We start from the raw sequence: 21934 nt of genomic DNA on the forward strand, positions 1-21934 counted from the left end.
TACTGGCATCTTATACTAATTTTCATTGTTATTTGCTCTTTGATTTATGACTATTTCAGGTATCATTTCACTTCTTTTTCACTTATAATTTTGCCAATTTTCTTTCTCTTCTTTGATCCTATGGCATTCTGAAAAGAAATACTGTTTGATTTGTCTTAAATTTGTTACAGAGTAGGTTTCTTGTATGTGTGTGCGTGTGTTACACAACATAATCTGATAAATGTCCATGCTCCTGGGGAAAGTATATTCTGCTATATTCTTTATGTTAGCTTAAATTAAATAATTTTACAATGTAAGAATGCCTTTTTTGTTTTGAATTTTGGAAGGCTGTTCTATTCATTATTAGAATGGATATGGCGCATTGAAGATTATGACTGGTTTAAAAAACACTTTCTTATTTCAGAACAGTATTTTTCATACATAATTAACAACTCCAGAGTTGGATTAATCTGTATGTAACCATTGTATCTTAATGAATTTAGCTTTTTTCAGCACAGGTTATAAAAATGTCTTTATTACAAAAGTGTCCTACAATAGAGATCTCTTAACAGAGATCCTTCTGCCTCTGCCTTAAAGAACGTGACACTGTACCCTGTTAAGTTGTTATTTTTCCAGTTTTTTGTTTTAAGGACAACAGTTTCATTTATTTGTGACCAAAATTCTTTGGTGGTCTTAAGGATTGACTTTCAGTTTGTTCAGTGTGTCACATTTCACATTTTGAGTTAATTTCCAAGTATATGCTATAATTGTACTAGAATGCAAATATGACCTATCCTTTCCTTTTAATGCTTACATTTAAATGGTTTACGTCTTATATAGCTTACAGCTGTGTTTTATGTTTTTGTCATATTACTGTCTACGTAATGTGTGTGTGTGTGTGTGTGTGTGTGTGTGTAGGTTACTTTGCATTTCTGATTTTTTTTCTATGTGTTTGGAGTGGTATGTTTCATTTCAATAGTTTACTCGCTTTAAACTCAATATGTAGCCAAAACTTGCCTAGAAACTCAAAATCTCTCTGCTCTGTACAGTACAAAGATTTCAGGTGTAAGTCACATACCATTGTCATTTTTTGATACCAGTGTTCATTCATTTGTCCTATTTTAATTTTCTTTAAGTATTAACTTTGAAAATTTTTTAATTTAATTTAGAACAGTTTGAGTATCCACTTAACTAATCTATAAACCTACTCCATTTTTATTTTTCCTGTTAATTTAGTACAACATTTTACTGTGTAATATAGGAATTTTCTATAATAATTTTATATAATATAGAAATTTTACTCTAAGTAGAGAAATATTAAATGTCCAATTAATAAGTTTGTTTTTTCTGAGCAGGTTGTATTGGAGATTTGAATTCATTCGTGAAGAATAATAAATAGAGCAATAATATAACCTATTCTGTTTTTCTCTTTGGGCTTCAAATTACTGGCATCAAACTTTATAGCATTATGCATTACTATATAAAAACACTACTTACAAGCCTATCCCTATTTCAGGTCACAGGTTTTAGGATATTTTCCTTATCCTGTGATTCCTGTCTCTCACTTAATAAACTGGACTTTGGGAGAATGCCAGAAAACTTCTCCACTTCTTTTTAAACTTTTGTTATTCACAAGTATAGCACCTGACCATTGTGAATGTTTATTCAGAAATCAAATTTGTTAAGTTCTGTAGACTATGCACTACACTTTGTATTCACAGCATTGCAGTGAATTTTGAGCTAATACTAATTCTGCTGCCTGTCTCTATAGTTGACGTATCAGAATTGATTAACAAACATAACTATCCTTTGTTTTTTATTTTATTTTCATAATATTGCCATTGATTACTCTTATTGTTGTTTCTAACTATTAATAATGTGTGTGGTGATTTATGTATCTCTGAAAGTTTACAATTAAAATTAAGTAGTTATATTTATTTTAGTAGTAATTTTTTAAAAATACCAGCTGTAATTTGACTTAATTAATATAGTGTTACATAATAATTATTTTAATCTGTGGAAAAATGCCTCCAGGTTAGTGGAAAGAAGGCCACAGATCAGCAATAATAATCCAGTTCCTAAATACATAGAGTGTATATCAAATAATTATAAGTATTACAGATATGTGAATTTCTAAGTTCTATACGTGTATTTATAGATAGTTAAGTCTGGGATTTTTAACTTTTAATTAAGATCTCATCATCTGATTCTTCCAATGAGAATTCTCCAGCAACTCCTCCTGATGAACAAGGCCAAGGTGATGCTCCACCGCAGCATGAAGAAGAAGACCCTACATTTCCTCATGCTGACCTGGCAAAGTTAGAAGACATGATCAACAGGTGCATTCTATTTATACGTTAATTGCTGGAAAGAATGGATTTGCTTTCGGAAAACAAATTAAGTGGTATTAAATTAGAGGAATGCGGGGGGACAGTGAATCGCCTAATTTTGGACAATTTTCTTCCCTGTTTTCTGGTTTTCCAATCTACCAATCTACCAATAATAATCTGTCTTTTTTAAGTTTCTTGGTACTTATACTCTGTTAGTATATTTATTGATTGTATTAGGGTTCTGAAAAATATACATGACTACATAAAGAAGCAACTACATTTGACGCGTCTCACAAATTTTCTCTGTCAAACATATTTAAAGATCAGGAATTCAACTTTTTGGTCTACCAAGCATCATTTGAGGAATGATTGCTTTTACCACTTAAGACTTTTCCCTTCATTGAGAAAATCTGCCTCTTATAGATCAGAATTTTACAGAGACGTGTCCTCATGGCTACATCTTCAAAAACACTGATTCCTGAGGATTAGCTAGTAAGACAGATACCATCATCAGATACTTTATTCTGTTATAGATTAAGGGATAAATTTCCGACCAAATGCCTCACATGTCCTGGATGACTTTCACGATGGAAGAGGCATCCTATAGCAGAAACCTCAGAGTCTCTTCAACATGTCTCTTTTGAAAGATATATTCATTTTTATGTTATGTGTGTGGTATTTTTGCCTGCATCTCAATTTGTGCATTTTATGTACACAGTGTGGGGAGACCAGAAAGGAGCATCTGATTCTGTGGCACCATGTTTACATATGGCTGTGAGCCTTCCTTTAGGTCCTGATACTCAGAATGGGGACCTGTGAAAGTGCGACTTTGCTCTTAACCACTAAGGCATCTCTCCAGTCCCATCTTAACACATTTCTGTGTATACATGTTACCCTGAGGGAGCTGCCACATTCTCAGTTCTGCTGCATGCTGATTCCTGGACTCCTGTTCCTACCTGATCTAATAGTAGAAATGGAAAATTGAAAGGCTTTGCAAGTCTGTCCTTTTGTCTCCTTTTAGTCTCCCTTATTGTTGATCGGGGTTATTTTTTCATGGAGAATTGAAGAATTATGTTATACTAATGGCTGAATCATTAATAGGATAGTTTAAAAGATTCTCCAGTTCAGTTATATAATTTTATTAGATTTATTTAAAACTACATATCATTAATGGCTACTTGATTTTTTTAGCACATTGTATATCATCTAGGAGATATCAGAAAAAGTATTTTCTGGGTAGTGGTGAATTTTATTTTATTTTTTATAGTCGTTTTATTTATTATTTATGTTTATATTTGTTTATATTAAATTTATAGTCTATAGTTATTTATAGAAAGCTTATGTTCTTTTGGATTTACAGTAGTAATAAAGTATGCAAGTTTTTTTATTAACTTAATATAGACAAACATTTTAAAAGCTCAATTTGTTTTGAGATATAGACGTTAACTTAAGACAATAGACTTAAAAATGTTTTGCAAATAAATCTTTAGGAAAAGTCGGTGAGTATCTAAATATTTGGAATGTCAGCACTTGTCTCAAAGTTTCATCTACATCGTGAAAATTAATAACGTTTCATTTTTACATTATAAAAATAAGTTCTTTAATTTTAAGAGAACACCTTCCTTTTTAGCAGTATTTAGTGTTGGCAGTTTAATTTTTAGTCTTGTTAAACACTCTAAGTAATTTCTTACCACTATGTCATACTTGATATTATAAAACTCCACATGTAGATACAGTGTATATTTTAATGCCACAAGAGGATATCACTTGGCAACATTTTTTCTTAAAAAAACAATGGTGAATATAATTCAGAAGTTTTGCTTGTGTTCTGTTATGTTCATTTTCCTAGAAAAGTAGTAAGCTGTAGTAACTTAACACCGAATAGCGTTCTGAGCAATACTCTTATTTTGCAATAATCATTAGACCCCGATGGGTGGTTCCTGTTTTGCCAAAGGGGGAATTGGAAGTACTTTTGGAAGCTTCTATTGATCTTACTAAAAAAGGTGAGTTACCTTTGTTCGTCACATATGCTCTTTTATATACGTAAATAATGTTTTGAAGGCTTTGATTTTTTCCATACAAAATTAAATATTTAGAATTTGCAGTGAATATCAATAACCTTTCTTGTAAGCCTGAACAGGGGACTCCCAGTCTGGGTCAGTGAGAGAAGACACACCTAACCCTCAAAAGACTTGAAGCTCAAGGGAGTAGAGAAGTCTGGCAGGGTGGAGGCAGGGTGGGGACCTTGGAGATGGTAGGGAGCTTCGGGTAGGAATGAGAGGAGGAACTGTGGGATGGCAGAGCAGGAAGAGGATGATGATTGGACTGTAAAAAGATAAAAGATCATATGTGCACACACACAAACACACACACATACACACACACACACACACACACACACACACACGCACACACGCATGCACACAATCCTTTCAAAACCAGATGTTTCCTCATGTGGCAGCAGCACCGTCTTTTAGTTCCTCATCCACTAGAATTGACAAAATAGGCACTTCCCAGGTTATCACATTGTGAGCAATTATAACTCCCATCTATAGGGCTATAACCTCTTCTAGCCTTGCATGGATATCCTCAGTCACATGCACACATTAACACAGGGTAACTTTATTCGTAGCATGTATTCTTAGACATCTGTGTCAATTTCAACATTTTTCACCCAAGTGTGTTTCACACCTTTCTTTTGATTATAAGTGATGCAGGCTGAGAGTTATTACATCTAAATGTTTATGTTTCATACTGATGCTTTAGGGGAAATCTAAGCTCGCTGTTGTCCATAGATTATTTTTATATGAATCAAGGACACATACTCAGGTTGTTAGTAAATTGTCCTTGTTAGTAACTGTGTCCCAGGATGGATAGTTTTTTAATCGCTTTACCAAATATTATATATAATAGAATCCTCTTTTATTTTCTCCCTCTTCCTCCTCTTTCTCTAATACTCTCTCCCCAACCTTCCCTCCCTCCTCTCCATTCTCTCTCTCTCTCTCTGAGACAGGGTCTCTTTGTGTGACACAGGCCGCCCCACAGCTCACACTGTAGCCAAGGATGGTCTTGAACTTAGAGAAAATGCCTGTCTTTGCCTCCCGAGTGCGGAGATTAAAGAACATTTGTCGTTTTTCAAGACCTTGAAATGAGTTGGCACATGAACATATCTTCAGTGTCTTATAACATCTCTATGACTTTTTAAAATTCATGTTTATTTTTAATTGAACGTATTTATGTGTGTCTATATAGGGGCATATGTATATGTGCTTATGGATTCTCATGTAGGGTAGAAGAAATTGTAGGCCTGGAGCTAAAGTTACAAGTGTTTGTGAGTCACTGGTGTGAGCGTTAAGAGTTGCCGGGAAAGGGAATAACATTCGAAATGTAAATAAGAAATACTCAAATTAATAAAAAAATAAGATGCTTTAAAAAAAAAAGAGTTGATCTGCAGACTTCTGCAAAAATAGTACATGTTTTCTAACTGATCTGTCCAGTCATTGTAGTCATACTTTAATTCAAATGATGTCACATACATGGAGGACACCTTCTAGGATATTGTAAGATGAACAAAACCCAAATATATGTAATAATAATTCATATTCAGTTTATAGAGACTTATCATTATTTTGGAGATTAAGTAGAGGTGACTTTTTTTAGAGTTTTGGGTATAAGTGACATCAGAATATATTAACATACAATATGTTTTGAAACACTTACAACTGTTCCAGTTATTTGATTTGATATAATTTTTATACAGTTTTTGTTTTCCTGAATTCTGTCTTTTTGAATTTTATGGTAATGCTGTTTCTCTTAAACACTACCATATTTTTCGTGGATTAGAAACAACACCAGATTCTAATATTGTGTAGTGTGTAGTCACATACTTAGTCATAAAAGCAATTTTATCTAATTTATTTTTTACTTGAAATAGATATTTTATTTTATTTACATTTCAAATACTGTCCCCCTTCTTGGACCCTCTCTATGGAACACCCCACTCCTTTACTGCTAAGAAGGCACTTCCCCACCTATCTACCCATTCCCACCTCCCACCCTAGCATCCCCTACACCAGGGCATGTAGCCTTCACAGGACCAAGGGCCTCTTCTCCCATTGATGCCCAACAAGACCATCCTCTGCTACATATGCCATGGGTCTGTGCTCTTTGATTGGTGTTTAGTCCCTGGGAGCTCTGAGGGGTATGGTTAACTGATATTTATGTTTTTCTAAGTGGGTTGCAATCCTCTTCAGCTTCTTCAACCTTGTTTTTATTTATTAATTTATTTATTTATCTATTTTGCTTCCTTTTAGGCATTGATGCAAAAAGTGAAGCATGCCAGCGGTTTTTCCGAGATGTTTTAACTGTGTCTTTTACCAAAATCCTTACAGATGAGGCAGTGAGTGGATGGAAGTTTGAAATTCATGTGAGTTTTGTATATGAGGGGACCCTAAGTTTTATGTTATTTTCTTATGGATTTATGTTTGCAAAATATTACTGTGATGTTTTGAATAATAAGAATGATGCAAGTTTGAAGGAGGAGCTTCTGTAGGCTTAGATTTTTTTTTTTTTGCTTAGATTTTTCTACACTACTTTTATGTACATAAGTATACTGGTGCTGTCTTCAGACACACCAGAAGAAGGGCATCAGATCCCATTACAGATGGTTGTGAGCCACCATGTGGTTTCTGGGAATTGAACTCAGGACCTGTGGAAGAGCAGTCAGTGCTCTTAACCAGTGACCCATCCCTCCAGCCCTAAACTACTTTAAATAATTAATGGTTTTTAAACAGTTCAAACTCCCTTCTATCCCACTGTCCAAAGGTAGTGATGAAAGATGGCAAATAGGACAAGGGCATGTGGTTTTGGGAGGCAATTTCAAACTCCATTTGTCGGCAGTCTAGTTCAGATGTGTCAGGAGAGCAAACACCAGTCAGCAGTGGTGGTACAATCTGGCAGAAACCACCAGTCCTCCTCCAGATCAGTACTGATCAGTAGAAGTGACCAGGAGCAGCCAAGATGCCAGGAGATGGGAGAACAGTAAAGCATTGCAAAGTTAGAGTTGAAAATGCAGCACTATTGTCCACTTACTGCCATTTATACTCTCTCCAAATACTACTATGTGGCTTCCCATGAGCCTTACCTTAGCAAAACACCATGTGAGTTTGTCTTAGTGAAACATCACATGACTCTGCATTACCTGACATTTTTAAAAACTTTCACTCTAGTTTCTTTTAGAGTTTGCTTGGGGTTTTAAGTACAAGGTCTTGGATTTTAAAACCTGCTACCCAAAATTTAAAAGACTTCTAAAAGTATAATCTGTCAGATTTGTGATAACTGTTGATGATAACAGTTATCCACCATTGTGTTCATTTTAAAAAATACATATATAGAAAGGAGAATAATGTATGGCTGTAAAACGAAATAAATAATGTATAGCTGGAACACTAAATGATACAGTAGCATAACAGTTTATGTACAGATAAACAAAGAAACAAAGATTTACCTTGGTCCTGAGAAACAAAAGGTTAACTTCCCCTATGAAATGTAGACCACAGATTAGTATTCACACATTTTGGAAATTCAGATTTTAGTTTTGGCACTGATAAAGTGAAAACAAAATTTTTTGTTTGAGATGGGCCTTATCTTTACTCAGCTGGCAAAAGTAAATGCGAATACTCATGGAACAAAATGATTTAGACAACTGTTGATCCAGTCTAAGATTTAAATTTTTTAATTTAAATGATAATATAGGTATCTTTTTAATAAATTACTGAATAACAAGGCAACTATTATAAAATGTAATTAATCAGAAATTGCAAAACATTTTATGACTGGAATTTAACTTAAATATTTTCAAAAATGACCAGGGCATGCACGTGTGTCTGTATAGTATGTATGTGCACATATATATGTACACCTTTTAAAAGTAACGTGTGACCTTTGCATTGCACTTAGATTGCAAATTTCCCTTGAAATGGGTAATGAATGTGTTTAGACTTTAGAATTATTGCCTGTAGATGACAAAATACCACAGTCAGAAAATACTGTTCATTATCTAACGAACTAAATGTGTAGTTATTAGCAGCCTTTTGTCTAACGATCATTAGAAAAGTATTTTCAGAATAAAAATATATTATAGCTAGGCAGTACATACCTTTAATCCCAGCATTTGGGAAGCATAACAGGCATATCTCTGTGAGTTTAAAGCCGGGCTAGTCTATAAAATAAGTTTCACGACAACTAGGGCTACATAGAGAAACCCTGTCTTAAAAAACAAACAAACAAAAGAGCAAAAAAATAAATAAATTTTAGTCTGGCCATAGACTCTCAGTATGTAGTGTGGCTTGTCTTGAAGTCTTTCTTACTGTGTCTATTTTCTTGGTGCTAAGTTTATAGGTGTTTCTGAAATATGAAACTATACAGTAAATTAAATATTAATGAATATGTTATTTCATTCGTAGTATTAATGTATAAAATAATGCAATTTAGAAATAAAAAATTGTTAATGAGAATAATAAAATTTCCTATATGTGCAATTACAGTCTGTTCCTACCTATTACTTAACAGAGGTGCATTATAAACAACACCCATCGCCTAATGGAGCTTTGTGTGGCCAAATTGTCTCAGGACTGGTTTCCATTTCTAGAACTTCTGGCAATAGCATTAAATCCTCATTGCAAATTTCATGTCTATAACGGTGCACGTCCATGTGAATCGGTGTCCTCAAGTGTTCAGTTTCCTGAAGATGAACTCTTTGCCTGTTCTCCAGACCTACGTTCACCAAAAGTATGTCCATTCGTTCTTTTAAAAATTCTGTATTAACTCTTTGGCATTGGTTATGGATAATGTAAATTCACATTTAAATTGCTGTTTTTGCTGGGTGGTAATGGCATATACTTTTTAATCCCAGTAATCAGAGGCAAAGGCAGATGGGTTTTTTGAGTTTCAGGTTAGCCCAGTCTACAAAGCAAATTCTGGACAGCCAGGACTACACAGAGAAATGATTTCTTGAACAAACAAAATTTTAAAAATCTAGTTTTTCTTTCATGAAACACACAACATTGATTGGATTTCCTAAAAGTAAATCTTAGTGTTCATCAATTTCTGAATACTGAATTAAGTAGCCCTTTATTTTATCCTTAACTTGAAATAGAAGTTCTGCTTTGTACTAGTAAACATTTTCATGAGACAGGAAGAGGAAAACAAAAAGTTGTGCATCAGAACATTTAAAAAGGAAAAAAAAAAGTACTGCACTGGTGTTCCAATGCAAGAATATGAGTGTTTAACACTTCTTATGTTTTAGTGTTTCAGATTCAATTTAACTTTATAAAATAACCAATTTTTTAAATATCACAAAGAATAACAGTTTTAGTATGTGAACCATTATTACACATAGTACTCAGAATAAAATCTAAGAAGGAAGACAGAAATACATACTACCTTTAAATCAGCAAATTCTGTGCATATTTTTCTTTCTTAAAAATTTTATTGGTTATTTTATTTCAAATGTTTCCCCCTTTCCTCTGCAAGAACCCCCATCCCACACACCCACCTTTCTGCTCCATGAGGGTGCTCCCCCACAGCATGACTGTCAGTAGTGTTGAGCTTGTTTTTTTGAATTGTCTTCTCTCTTCTTTGTAAGTGGTGGAATTACAGGTATTTGTCACCGCACACCTAACTGGTAAGAGTTTCAATTATTCAGTAATTTTTTTCTAGTGAAAGATAGTTTGTATCACCAGAGAAGTTCATTCTCTCATCCAGTTTAGCAAATTTATTAATCCATATATTGCACTTAATTATTTTTATTAATTAATTCTTTTATTTATTTAAGTCACAGATGATACCCTCCCAGTCCTCCTTTTCAGAGTTCTTCTCCCTCCTCCCATCATCCTCCCCTTTACTTCTGAGAGAGTGCCGACCCTGGGGCCTCACATCTATAGATAATTAGACTCATCATCTCCCACCAAGGCTCGACAAGGCAACACTCTGCCTACACATCCTTGGCACTTTAATTTTTTTTTTCTGTAGAACTTCTTCGGCCAGAAATTATATATGGCTTTTGATTTGGCATATAATTATGTGTTCTCCCTTTTCAAATTTAATGGTGCTTCTTAGATTTATTTTTTTCCTCAAAAGGGAAGGCTTTATGTAGTATTTCATAAAAAAAAATGTGTCTTCGTTTTCTTAGACTTTGTATTGTGTATTTTTTCCCTGCTTCCCTGGTAATTCATCAATACCTTAATTTCTATTTAGCTTTTCCTTTTTGATTCTATGGATTAAAATGTAATTTCTACTTTCTACATATATTGTTCAATAGAAATAAGCCTTTCTGTTGAACAATATATGTTTGAATATATTTAGTTACATTTTTTATATACAAAATAATTGAATTAATTTTTTTAAGTTCTGTACTTACTAGTGACTCTATAAATTTTTTCTCGTTACCTTTAGATCTTTGTTCATATTTTTTATAGCTCTTCAGAGTACTTTGATACTTGTACATTTCATATAGGTCTGTCTGACTTTATTCATTTGAAAGGGATATGTTTTCCATAATCCTGTCATTTGTTGAAAATTGAACCTCTTCTTACACTTTCTTCATTTGCATGGTTGCTTTTAAATTTTTTAATTCCTTTAAGACCCTATCTCAGCTTGCTTGAGTGCCTTACTTCTCTTACTTTTCATTAAATAATTTCAATGGTCTATAGTTGCCATAATGTTTTCACATACTCTTTTCCATGACTTATCTTACTTTTCCACCTTAAGCCTAAAAATTAGTACCTCAGTTCAAATAGCCTCTGGATAGGTTATATACTATCCATTTCCTTTAGTGGAAACTGATGGGTAGGTCTCTGTTTTTGATTAAATTACTACAAAATTATTTCTCTGTTAGATTTAGGTTTTTCTTGATTGTGTGTTTACTTTTTTGGATATTTAACCAATTTTCAAAGTTTCTAAAAAGTTATAATTGGTATAGAGCTTACAAATTTTATAATCTCTTTTCTTTCCTTAACTTTAATATTTTATATTTTTATACATTATAACTACAGAAACTGGGAAGAAAACATTACTAACTTCATTTAAAAAATGAAGCAATATTTAAACTAGTGCTTTTAAACTTTATTTAGATTTTTGCTCCTAAAATTAGCATTAGCTTATAAAATAGCTAATTTATTCTTTAAGAATTTACCTTATATTTAGCATTATTTAGTGTTGTGGGGTTTTTTTGGTGTGAGGGGATTTTTGAGTTAGGACAGCTCTCATTGAACCTGAAGATCACTGACTGACTTAAATAAAAGGTGACCGTCAAGCCTCATGATTGCTTAGGATGCAGTATGGGGGATTCAAATGGGATTTCCAACTTTGCCAGGCAGTGTTTTGTTGACTGACCTTTGCTGTAGGCCATTTTCTGTTTAAATGCAGAAAACAATTTTCCTTATCCGTATGTACTCTCCCTATTAGTATTTCTATTTTTCTCTTAATATTTTATTAATTATTTTATTTATTTACACTCCAAATGTTGCCTCCCATCCTGGTTCCCTCTCCATGAGTTCTTTCACCCATCCTCCCTCCCTTTGCCTCTTAGAGGGTTTTGCCCTGCTAGCATTCTCTCCTCTCTGGGGCACCAGGTTTCTACAGTATTAAGCACATCATTTCCCACTGAGACTAAACAACTACCACTTACCACAGGGGCCACAGTCCAGGCCGTGTATGTTCTTCCAGTGTTAGGCCCCTAAGGGCACTCTCGGGATCTAGGTTAGTTAACAATGTTGGTCTTCCTACAGTGTTGCAATCCCCTTCCATTCTTCAATCCTTCCCCTAACTCTTCTGAAATAAGAGTCCACAACTGTTATTGTAAAAATATAAAAAATAAAAAAAGTATGGTTGTCTTTTATCCCCCTTTAGTCCGGCACCTCAGTGTCCCAAGATATCTGCTAGATATCTTAAATCTCAGTCAGCAAAGCCTCTCACTCACTTTGCTCCATCCCATATCACACTGCCGAAGTCCTCTCTGAGCCTGGCAGTAATCTTTCTACTTATCTAGTTCCCAAGGCAGGTTTCCATGCCAGAAACACGCATCCCAACTCTGTGGTGGCCCAGACCAGCCGCTGCACAGTTTCTCATATTTAAATCACTACATGAAAGAATATACAACACAATAACCTTTGGCCCAATTGATAAGATGTAATTGCCCACCTAACCATAAAAAACCCAATCACATCCATCCCTTAAAAACATTCTTAACAACCTTTAAAGGTACAGCACGGAATCTTATCATCACCCACCAATATTCTCCTACCACAGCTTCTCTCCCTCTCCTTCCTGTCTCTTCCCCCTTTCTGTTCCAGTCTCCTCCTTGTCCTTCTGACAGGTCTCCTCCTATCCTGTTCCTGCCCTCACCTGTATTTTACAAATTCAGTGGAGAAAAGTCACCTGAGTCCTGAGTATGTGACTAGGCAGTGGTCCTAGGGCAGTGGAATTAGCATCAAAATATAAATAACTCCAGGGCAAACCACAACACCCAACCTCAGACCTATGGTTGACTGTAGGTATCTGCATTTGTCTCTGTCAGCTGCTGGTAGAGTGTCTCAGACAGCCACGCTAAGGCTCTGTCTGGGTCAAGAATTTTGAAGACGGGTAGGTACCTTAAATGGGCCCTGTGGTCTCTTTAGGTTCCATTTCCGGCACTGTTGGGCAGTCAGGCTAAGGTCATCCCTGTTGGGTCCTGGGAGCCTCTCACATCCCTGGTGTTTAGAACTTTCTAGAAGTTCCTCTCACTCCCTACCACTCTGCTGCATCTTTCCATTCATTCTTATGGCCCTCTTTTGTCTCTCATGCCTCTCCCTTTTACCTCCCCTCCCCCTCTCCCATCTAGAGAACTCCCTCCCTCTCTCTGCCTCTGGTGATTATTTTGTTCCCCCCTTCTAAGTGGGATTGAAGGATCCACACATAGGCCTTCTTGGTTTCTAAGCGTCCCACAATCTGTGAGTTGTATCATGGGTATTCTGAACTTTTGGGCCAATATCCACTTAACAGTGAGTACATACCATGTGTGTCCTTTTAGGTCTGAGTTACCAATCAGGATGACATTTTGTACTTCCATCCATTTTTCTGCAAAATTCATGTCTTCAGCCACCCACCCCCAGGACTAAGGACCAAACTTAGGGCCTTGTGCTTGCAAGGCAAGTGTTCTGCCACTGAACTAAATACCCAATCCCAGACAGCCTCATTTTTAATAGCTGAATAATATTCTGCTGCATAATTGAACACATTTTCTTTATCCATTCCTCTGTTAAGGGACATCTAGATTGATTCCAATTTCTGGCTATTACAAATAAGGCTGCTATGAACATAGTGGAGCAGGTTTCCTGATGATATGGTAGAGCATTTTTTAATATAAGCCCAGGAGGTTCTTCGGGTAGAACTATTTCCAATTTTCTGAGGAACTTCCAGATTGGTTTTCAGAGTGATTGTACCACTTTGCAATCCCACCAGCAATGTGTGCTATTGCTTGAGTTTTTGATCTTAGCCATTCTGACTGGTGTGAGGTAGAATCTTCAGGTTGTTTTGATCTACATTGCCCTGATGGCTAAGGAAGTTGAACATTCTTGGTCATTTGAGATTCCTCAGTTGAGAATGCTCTGTTTAGCTCTGTACCCATTTTTAAAATGTTACTTGATTCTCCAGAGTCTAACTTCTTTTTTTTAATCTTTATTAACTTGAATATTTCTTATTTACATTTCGATTGTTAACATCCCTAACCCCCCCCTTCTATTTTGTGTTCCCCTCCCCATGCTCCCCCCATTACCATCCTCCCTGCAACAATCACATTCACTGGGGGTTCAGTCTTGGCAGGACCAAGGGCTTCCCCTTCCACTGGTGCTCTTACTAGGATATTCATTGCTACCTATGAGGTCAGAGTGCAGGGTCAGTCCATGTATAGTCTTTAGGTAGTGGCTTAGTCCCTGGAAGCTCTGGTTGCTTGGCATAGTTGTACATAAGGGGTCTCGAGCCCCTTCAAGCTCTTCCAGTTCTTTCTCTGATTCCTTCAACAGGGGTCCTATTCTCAGTTCAGTGGTTTGCTGCTGGCATTCACCTCCGTATTTGCTGTATTTTGGGTGTGTCTCTCAGGAGAGGTCTACATCCGGTTCCTGTCAGCCTACACTTCTTTGCTTCACCCATCTTATCTAATTTGGTGGCTGTATATGTATGGGCCACATGTGGGGCAGGCTCTGAATGGGTGTTCCTTCTGCCTCTGTTCTAAACTTTGCCAATGTCTAACTTCTTACACAGGCCTTTCTTTTCCATGTATTTATTCATTTTTATGTTCAAACTGCTGCCCCCTGTGTTCCCTCTCACAGAGGCTCTTCCTTCATTCCCCCTATACTTTCCCTGTAGATATTCTCCAAACCTGGCCCATCTAATCTCCATAGGATTAGGCTCATTCTCTCCACTGAGGCAGATGATGGAGGCATCTGTGGAGGAATAGACTCCACAGAAAGGCTTTAGGGACAACTCCCCACACTAGTTTTTCAGTGGACTCACAAGAAGAATTGCACATTTACTACATATGTACAGGGGCCTAGATCAATCCATGTCTGCTCTTTTGGTTGGTGTATCAGTCTCTGAGAGCCCCTGCAGGTCCAGGTTAGTTGCCTGAGTTGCTCTCTATAGAGTTCCCGTCTCCTTCAGGCCCTCATCCTTCCCCTAACTCTTCAACAAGAGTTCCTAAGAATCTATGTTTAGCTGTGGATCTATGCATCTGTCTCATTGAGCTGCTGAGTGGAGCCTCTCAATGAACAGATATGCTAGGCTCCTGTGTGTATGACAGGGGATCTGTGGTGTTAGGGATAGGTGCTTGCCCTCAGATGGGTCTCAGATGGGGCTATTATTGGACTGCTGTTCTCCCAGTCTCTTTGTTCGTGGATTTCTTTTAGACAGGACAAAGTTTGGGTGTAAAGTTTTGCGGGTGCGTTGGTGTTCATAACTCTCCACTCAGGGTCTTGCGTGATTACCAGGGGGAGTCTCTTCACATTGTATACCGCCACTGCTGTTTCTCTCAGCTAAGGTCACCAACAATAACTCCTGGGAGCCTTCCCAACTGTCCCCAACTCCTGCCACCTGAAGATTTCTTTTTTTCTTGGATATTTATATATTTACATTACAAATGTTATCCTTTCCCCTCTTCTCCATACCCACTACCTCTTGCCCCTGCTTCTATAAGGATACTCCCACTCTCACCCACCCACTAAAACCTCAACACCCTGGCATTCCCCTACATTGAGGAAACAAGACTTCACAGGACCAGTCCTGCTATTGATGCTGGACAATGGTATCCTCTGCTACGGATGCGACTGTAGTCTTGGGTTTTACTGTGGATACAAAACGGATGGTGGTTTAGGCCCTCTTGCCCTTCTGTGGTCTGGTAGGTTGATATTGTTCTTCATATGGTGTTGCAAACCCCTTCAACTCCTTCAGTATTTTCTCCAAGTCCTCCATTGAGGTCCCCATGCTCAGTCCGATGGTTAGCTGCGAGCATCCTCATCTGTATCAGGAGGGCTCTGGCAGAGCCTCTCAAGAGACACCCATATCTGTCTCCTGTCAACAAGCACATTTTGGCATCAGCAATAGTGGCTGGATTGGCGACTGCATAATCATGGATTCCCCAAGTAGGGAAGTCTCTGGATGACCTTTTCTTTAGTCTCTGCTCCATTATTTGTCCCTGCATTTCTTCTCATAGTGTTCGTTCTTCCTTCTAAGAAGAACTGAAGCTTCCACATTTTTGTCTTTGTTTTTCTTGAGCTTCATGTGCTCTTTGATTTTTTTTTCTAGGTATTCCAAGCTTTGGGGCTACTCTTCACTTAGGAGTGAGCGCATACCATGTGTGTCCTTTTCTGACTGGATGACCACACTAAAGATGATTTTTTTGTTTTAGTGTCGTGTTGTTGTTGCTGTTGTTTTTTATTTTAAAATTTTTTACTTAAAATATTCTGAGATGAGGTTGGGGATTTAGCTCAGTGGTAGAGCACTTGCTAGGCCCTGGGTTCGGTCCCCAGCTCGGAAAAAAAGAAAAAGAAAAAAAAATATTCTGAGATGAAGATTAATATTCTACAGAACTCACTGATGAGATCCCTTTTTATTGGAAATCATTTTATTTAGATTTCAAATGTTAACTCCTTTCCTGGTTTCCTGTTCATAAACCTGCTATCCCATTCCCCATATCCCTGCTTCTATGATGATGACCCCCCCATCCATCTTTTTCTGCCTCCATGCCCTGACATCACTCTTCACTGGGGCAGTCCAGCCTTGGCAGGACCAAGGGCTTCTCCTCCCATTGGTGCCCAACAGGCCATCCTCTGCTACATGTACAGCTGCAACCCTGGGTTTGTCCATGTGTACTCTTTGGATGGTGGTTTAGTTGCTGGGAGCTCTGGTTGGTTGGTATTTTTGTTCTTAAGGGGTTGCCAACCCCATCAGCTCCTTCAATCCTCTCTAATTACTCCAATGGGGACAACATTCTCAGTTCAATAGTTTGCTGCCAGCATTCACCTTGTTGTACTCTGGCAGAGACTCTCAGGACACAGGATCAGACTCCAGTCCATATGTACTTCTTGCCATCAGCAATATTGTCTGGATTTGGTGGCTCTATGTATTTGGGCTGGATCCCCAGGTGGAGAAGTCTCTGAATGGCCTTTCCTTCAGTCACTGCTCCAAACTTTATTTTTGTATTTCATTTTATGAATAAGAATTGAAGCATCTGCACTTTGGTCATCCTCCTTCTTGAGCTTTATGTGGTCTGAGGATTGTATCTTAGGAAATTTGAGCTTTTGGGCTAATATCCACTTATCAGTGAGTGTATACCCTGTGTGTTTTTCTGTGATTGGGTTACCTCACTCAGGATGGTATTTTCTAGTTCCATCCATTTGCCTGTGAATTTTATGAGGTCATTGTTTTTGATAGCTGAATAGTATTCCATTGTGTAGATGTGCCACATTTTTTAACCGTCTCCATCTGCTTCTTCTTTGTTGAGGACCAAGACCCATACTTAACCTGTGGGATAAGGATAAGTATTTAGAATGTGATTGAATCTGTACCATTTACACCTCTATCCCTTCTCATTGATGTTGAGATGGTACAAAACAGAACACACAAAGTTTGTGTTTTCTAGAAAACATAGTGATGAAGCCAAATGCTTTTTCCTTGGTACCAGCTGGCTTCCCTTCCATTATCCTTGTCCACTCAGCCAGAAGGTGTCCTTAACGTCCACTGACATACCTCCTCAAGCCAAATTCATTGAGTTTAGCTTCTTAATCCCCACCCTCCCAGCCTACAGTTTCACTATGATCCAAGGACTTACTCATTAGCTGGTAAGAGGTTGTGTGCATGTGTGCTGTGTTCTTTTCTCAATTGTTGGTTCCAGGTTAAGCAGGAAACTCATAGTCATCTCTAGACAACATTAGTCACAGTTCACTTTCCTGCTACATCACATCAAGCCTAGACTTCTCCTGTCTCTTGGAGAGATTTAAATCTACATTCTCATTTATCTGATGGCACACTTGAGCTCGCTGTAGGTAAAAATACTAATGAATATTGCCAATCCATAAGCATGGGGGATCTTTCCATCTTCTGAGAACTTCATCGATTTCTTTCTTCAGAGACTTGAAGTTTTGACATACAGATCTTTCACTTGCTTGGTTTGAGTCACACTGAGGTATTTTATATTATTTGTGGATATTACGAAGAATGTCATTTCCCTAATTTCTTTCTCAGCCTGTTTATCCTTTGAGAAAAGGAAAGTTATGATTTGTTTGAGTTAATTTTATACCTAGCAATCTTACTGAAGTTGTAATATCAGGCTCAATAGTTCTCTGGTCACTTATGTATATAATATCGTATCATCTGCAAATAGTAATATTTTGACTTGCAAATAGTAATATTTTGACTTCTTCCTTTCCAATTAATATCGCTTTGGCCTCCTTTTGCCATCTGATTGCTCTGCCTAGAACTTCGAGTACTATATCGAATAACTAGGGAGAGTGGGGCAGCCTTGTCTAGTCCCTTATTTTAGTGGGATTGCTTGAAGTTTCTCCATTTAGTTTGATGTTGGCTACTGGTTTGCTGTGTATATTGTTTAGGTAAGGGTCTTGAATTCCTGATCTTTGCAAGACTTTTCACATGAAGGGGTGTTGAATTTTGTCAAATGCTTCTTCAGCATCTAATGAGAATATCATTTTTTTTCTTTGAGTTTGTTTATATACTGGATGTCATTGATGAATTTCCATATATTGAACATCTTTATATCCCTGTGATGAAGGATACTTGATCATGGTGAATGATCATTTTGATGTATTCTTGGATTCAGTTTGCAAGAATTTTATTGAGTATTTTCGCATTGATATTCATGAGGGAAGTTGGTTTGAAATTCTCTTTTTTGTAGGATCTTTGTATGGTTTAGTTATAAGCATAATTGTGACTTCAAATTATAATTATAAATTGGGTCTGTTTGAATTTTGTGGAATAGTTTGAAGAGTATTAGTATGAGGTCTTCTTTGAAAGTCTGATAGAACTCTGCACTAAACCCATCTTGTCCTTGGCTTTTTTTGGTTGGGAGAATTTCAACGACTGCTTCTATTCCTTAGCAGTTATGTGACTGTTTAGATGGTTTAATTGATCCTGACTTAATTGATACCTAATATCAGTCTAGAAGATTGTCCATTTCCTCTAGATTTTCCAGTATTGAGTGTAGGCTTTTGTAGTTTGATCTATTTTTTTTTAATTTCCTCAGGTTCTGTTATGTCTCCCTTTTCATTTTTGATTTTGTTAATTTGGACGCTCTGCACCCTCTGGATAGAGTGGCTAAGGATTTATTTATTTTGGTGATTTTTCTCAAAGAACCAGCTCCTGGTTTTGTTGATTCTTTGTATAGTTCTTTTTGTTTCTAGGGCAGGTGTCTCTTTGATTGTCAGTAGAGAGAAAGTGGATGCCCACTTGTGTGTAGTGGTTTAACAGAGCACTTCTGGCAGATCAGCTCTATGGAGGCAGGTTTTTGGTCTAAGAGCTTGGGACAACCCCAGCTCTGGACACAGATGGAGACTGGAAGAACTGTGAATTTCAGTTCTTTTTTTTTTTTTTGCCTCTGGCCTACTCTCCCCAGATATGATCCTGAGCTCCATTTCCTTTTTTTCTGCCTTCTCCCACTGTTCTCCTCCTCCTCCTAGTTCCTGTGACTATTTTATTCCTTCCTCCAAATGAGATTCAAACATCTTGTTTAGCTTCTTTGACTTGATGACTATATCATGGGAATCCTGTATTTTATGGCTAATATCCACCTCTAAGTAGGTATGAACCATACATATTCTTTTGGGTTTGAGTTACCTCACTCAGGATGATATTTTCTAGTTACATCTGCATTCATGAAAAGTAGTAATCTATTTATTCTTAATTTTTAGTTTTAAAATCTATCAACTTAAATTTAGAAAATGTTTATGTAACCAAAGCTTAATTTGTATTCATAAACTAGACGAGGTGTTAATTTTTTCACAGTAAAAACATGAAAACTAAACCACATTAGGTCTTCATAAATAAGTCCTGTGTGTGTGTGTGTGTGTGTGTGTGTGTGTGTGTGTGTGTGTGTGTGTGTGTATGATCCTATAACATTTTGAATATTGTATATAATTGCATATTATTGTCTTTTTAAAACATTTTTCAAATAGTAACTTATTATTGTTCACTTACAGGGTTGGCTAGTGGATCTCATTAACACATTTGGTACACTAAATGGTTTCCAGATTTTGCATGATCGTTTCATTAGTGGATCAGCATTAAATGTCCAAACAATTGCAGCTCTTATTAAGTAAGTTATATTTAAAAATATTTTCAATTCAAACACCTATTGCTCATATTACGTGCAAATTATTGAATTTTAGAGTTTTTTTAATTGCATAACTTTTGTTTATTTTTTTCTGACCAAACTACATATTCCTTGAGGGGATAGGTTTTTGCTAATATTGGTAATCATGGACTTATCAGGACCCTGTACATGATGGGTGTTTAATCAAACTACACATTCCATGAGAGGACAGAGATTTTTGCTAATATTGGTAACCATGAATTAACCAGAGCCCTGCAGGTGATAGGGGGTCACCTAATGTTTAACATGACTTTTCAGTGCTATGCCCATGATAGGTATTCACTTAACCTTTAAAATGGGAAGAACAAAAGGGAGAAAAGAATGAAGGAAGGGAAGAAGAAGGAAAAAGGTGAACTTTAGTTCATGAACTTTACCTTACTGCATGGCACTTACAGAATCTCAGAACCAAGTGCAATTTCTTTTTTTTTTTTTTTATTGATATTTATTTTATTTATGTTTCAAATGTCATCACCCTTCCCAGTATCCCTTCAGAAACACCCTATCCTGTTCCCAACCCCTGAGGGGGCTCCCCTAGCTACCCCCCTCCTCCATCGCCCTGCCAAAGCACCTCTTGCCATCAGAAATAGTTTCTTTTTGTTTCTACTTCATTTATTTCAGCTCTGAGTTTGATTATTTTCTGCAGTCTACTCATCTTGGGCGTATTTTCTTCTAGAGCTTTTAGGCGTGCTGTCAAGGTACTAGTGTATGCTTTCTCCAGTTTCTTTTATAGGCACTCAGAGCTATAAGTTTTCCTCTTAGCTCTGCTTTCATTGTGTCCCATAAGTTTGGGTATGTTGTGCCTTCATTTTCATTAAATTCTAAATGATCTTTAATTTCTTTATTTGTTCCTTGATCAAGTTGTCATTGAGTAGAGCGTTGTTCAGCTTCCATGTGTATGTGGGCTTTCTGATGTTTTTGTTGTTATTGTAAACCAGCCTTACACCATGGTGATCTGATAGGATGCATGGGATTATTTCAATCTTCTTGCATCTGTTGAGGCCTGTTTTGTAACCGACCATATTGTCAATTCTGGAGAAGGTATGAGGTGCTGAGAAGAAGGTATATTCTTTTGTTTTAGGATGAAACAGGTAAGTATTAAATCTATTAGGTTCATAACCTCTGTTAGTTTCTCTAAGTCTCTATTTAGTTTCTGTTTCCATGATCTGTCCATTGATGAGAGTGGGTTATTGAAATCTCTCACTATTGCTGTATGTAATACAATGTATGCTTTCAGCTTTAGGAAAGTTTCTTTTATGAATGTAGGTGTCCTTGCATTTGGAGCATAGATGTTCAGATTTTGAGAGTTTATCTTGGTATATTTTTTCTTGGATGACTATGAAGTGTCCTTCCTTATCTTTTTTGACAACATGTGGTGGAAAATCGATTTTATTTGATATTAGAATGACCACTCAGCTTGTTTGTTGGGACCCTTTGCTTGGAAATTATTTTCTAGCCTTTTACTCTGAGGTAGTGTCTATAGCTTTGTCTCTGAGGTGTGTTTCCTGTATGCAGCAAAATGTTGGGTCCTCTTTACATATCTAATCTGTTAGTCTATGTCTTTTTATTAGGGAATTGAGTCCATTAATGTTGAGAGATATTAAGGAATAGTGTTTGTTGTTTCCTGTTATTTTTATTGTTAGAGATGAAATTATGTTTGTATGTCTCTTCTTTTGGTGTCATTGCAAGATTACTTTCTTGCTCTTTCTAGGAT

At 36.7% G+C, this 21934-nt stretch overlaps 1 protein-coding gene across 1 annotated transcript in view; it reads left to right on the forward strand.

The window, feature by feature from the left end:
• The window catches only part of LOC116889599 (probable ubiquitin carboxyl-terminal hydrolase FAF-X), a 129771-nt gene that overhangs the window by 2587 nt on the left and 105250 nt on the right, over positions 1-21934 (forward strand). Inside the window, 5 exon segments of the mRNA XM_032890532.1 lie at positions 2173-2318; positions 4233-4312; positions 6623-6735; positions 8880-9098; positions 20051-20166. Coding sequence (XP_032746423.1) covers positions 2173-2318; positions 4233-4312; positions 6623-6735; positions 8880-9098; positions 20051-20166 — 674 coding nt within the window.

The sequence above is a fragment of the Rattus rattus genome, chromosome Y (genome assembly GCF_011064425.1).
Source record: "Rattus rattus isolate New Zealand chromosome Y, Rrattus_CSIRO_v1, whole genome shotgun sequence".
Classification (NCBI taxonomy): Eukaryota; Metazoa; Chordata; class Mammalia; order Rodentia; family Muridae; genus Rattus; species Rattus rattus.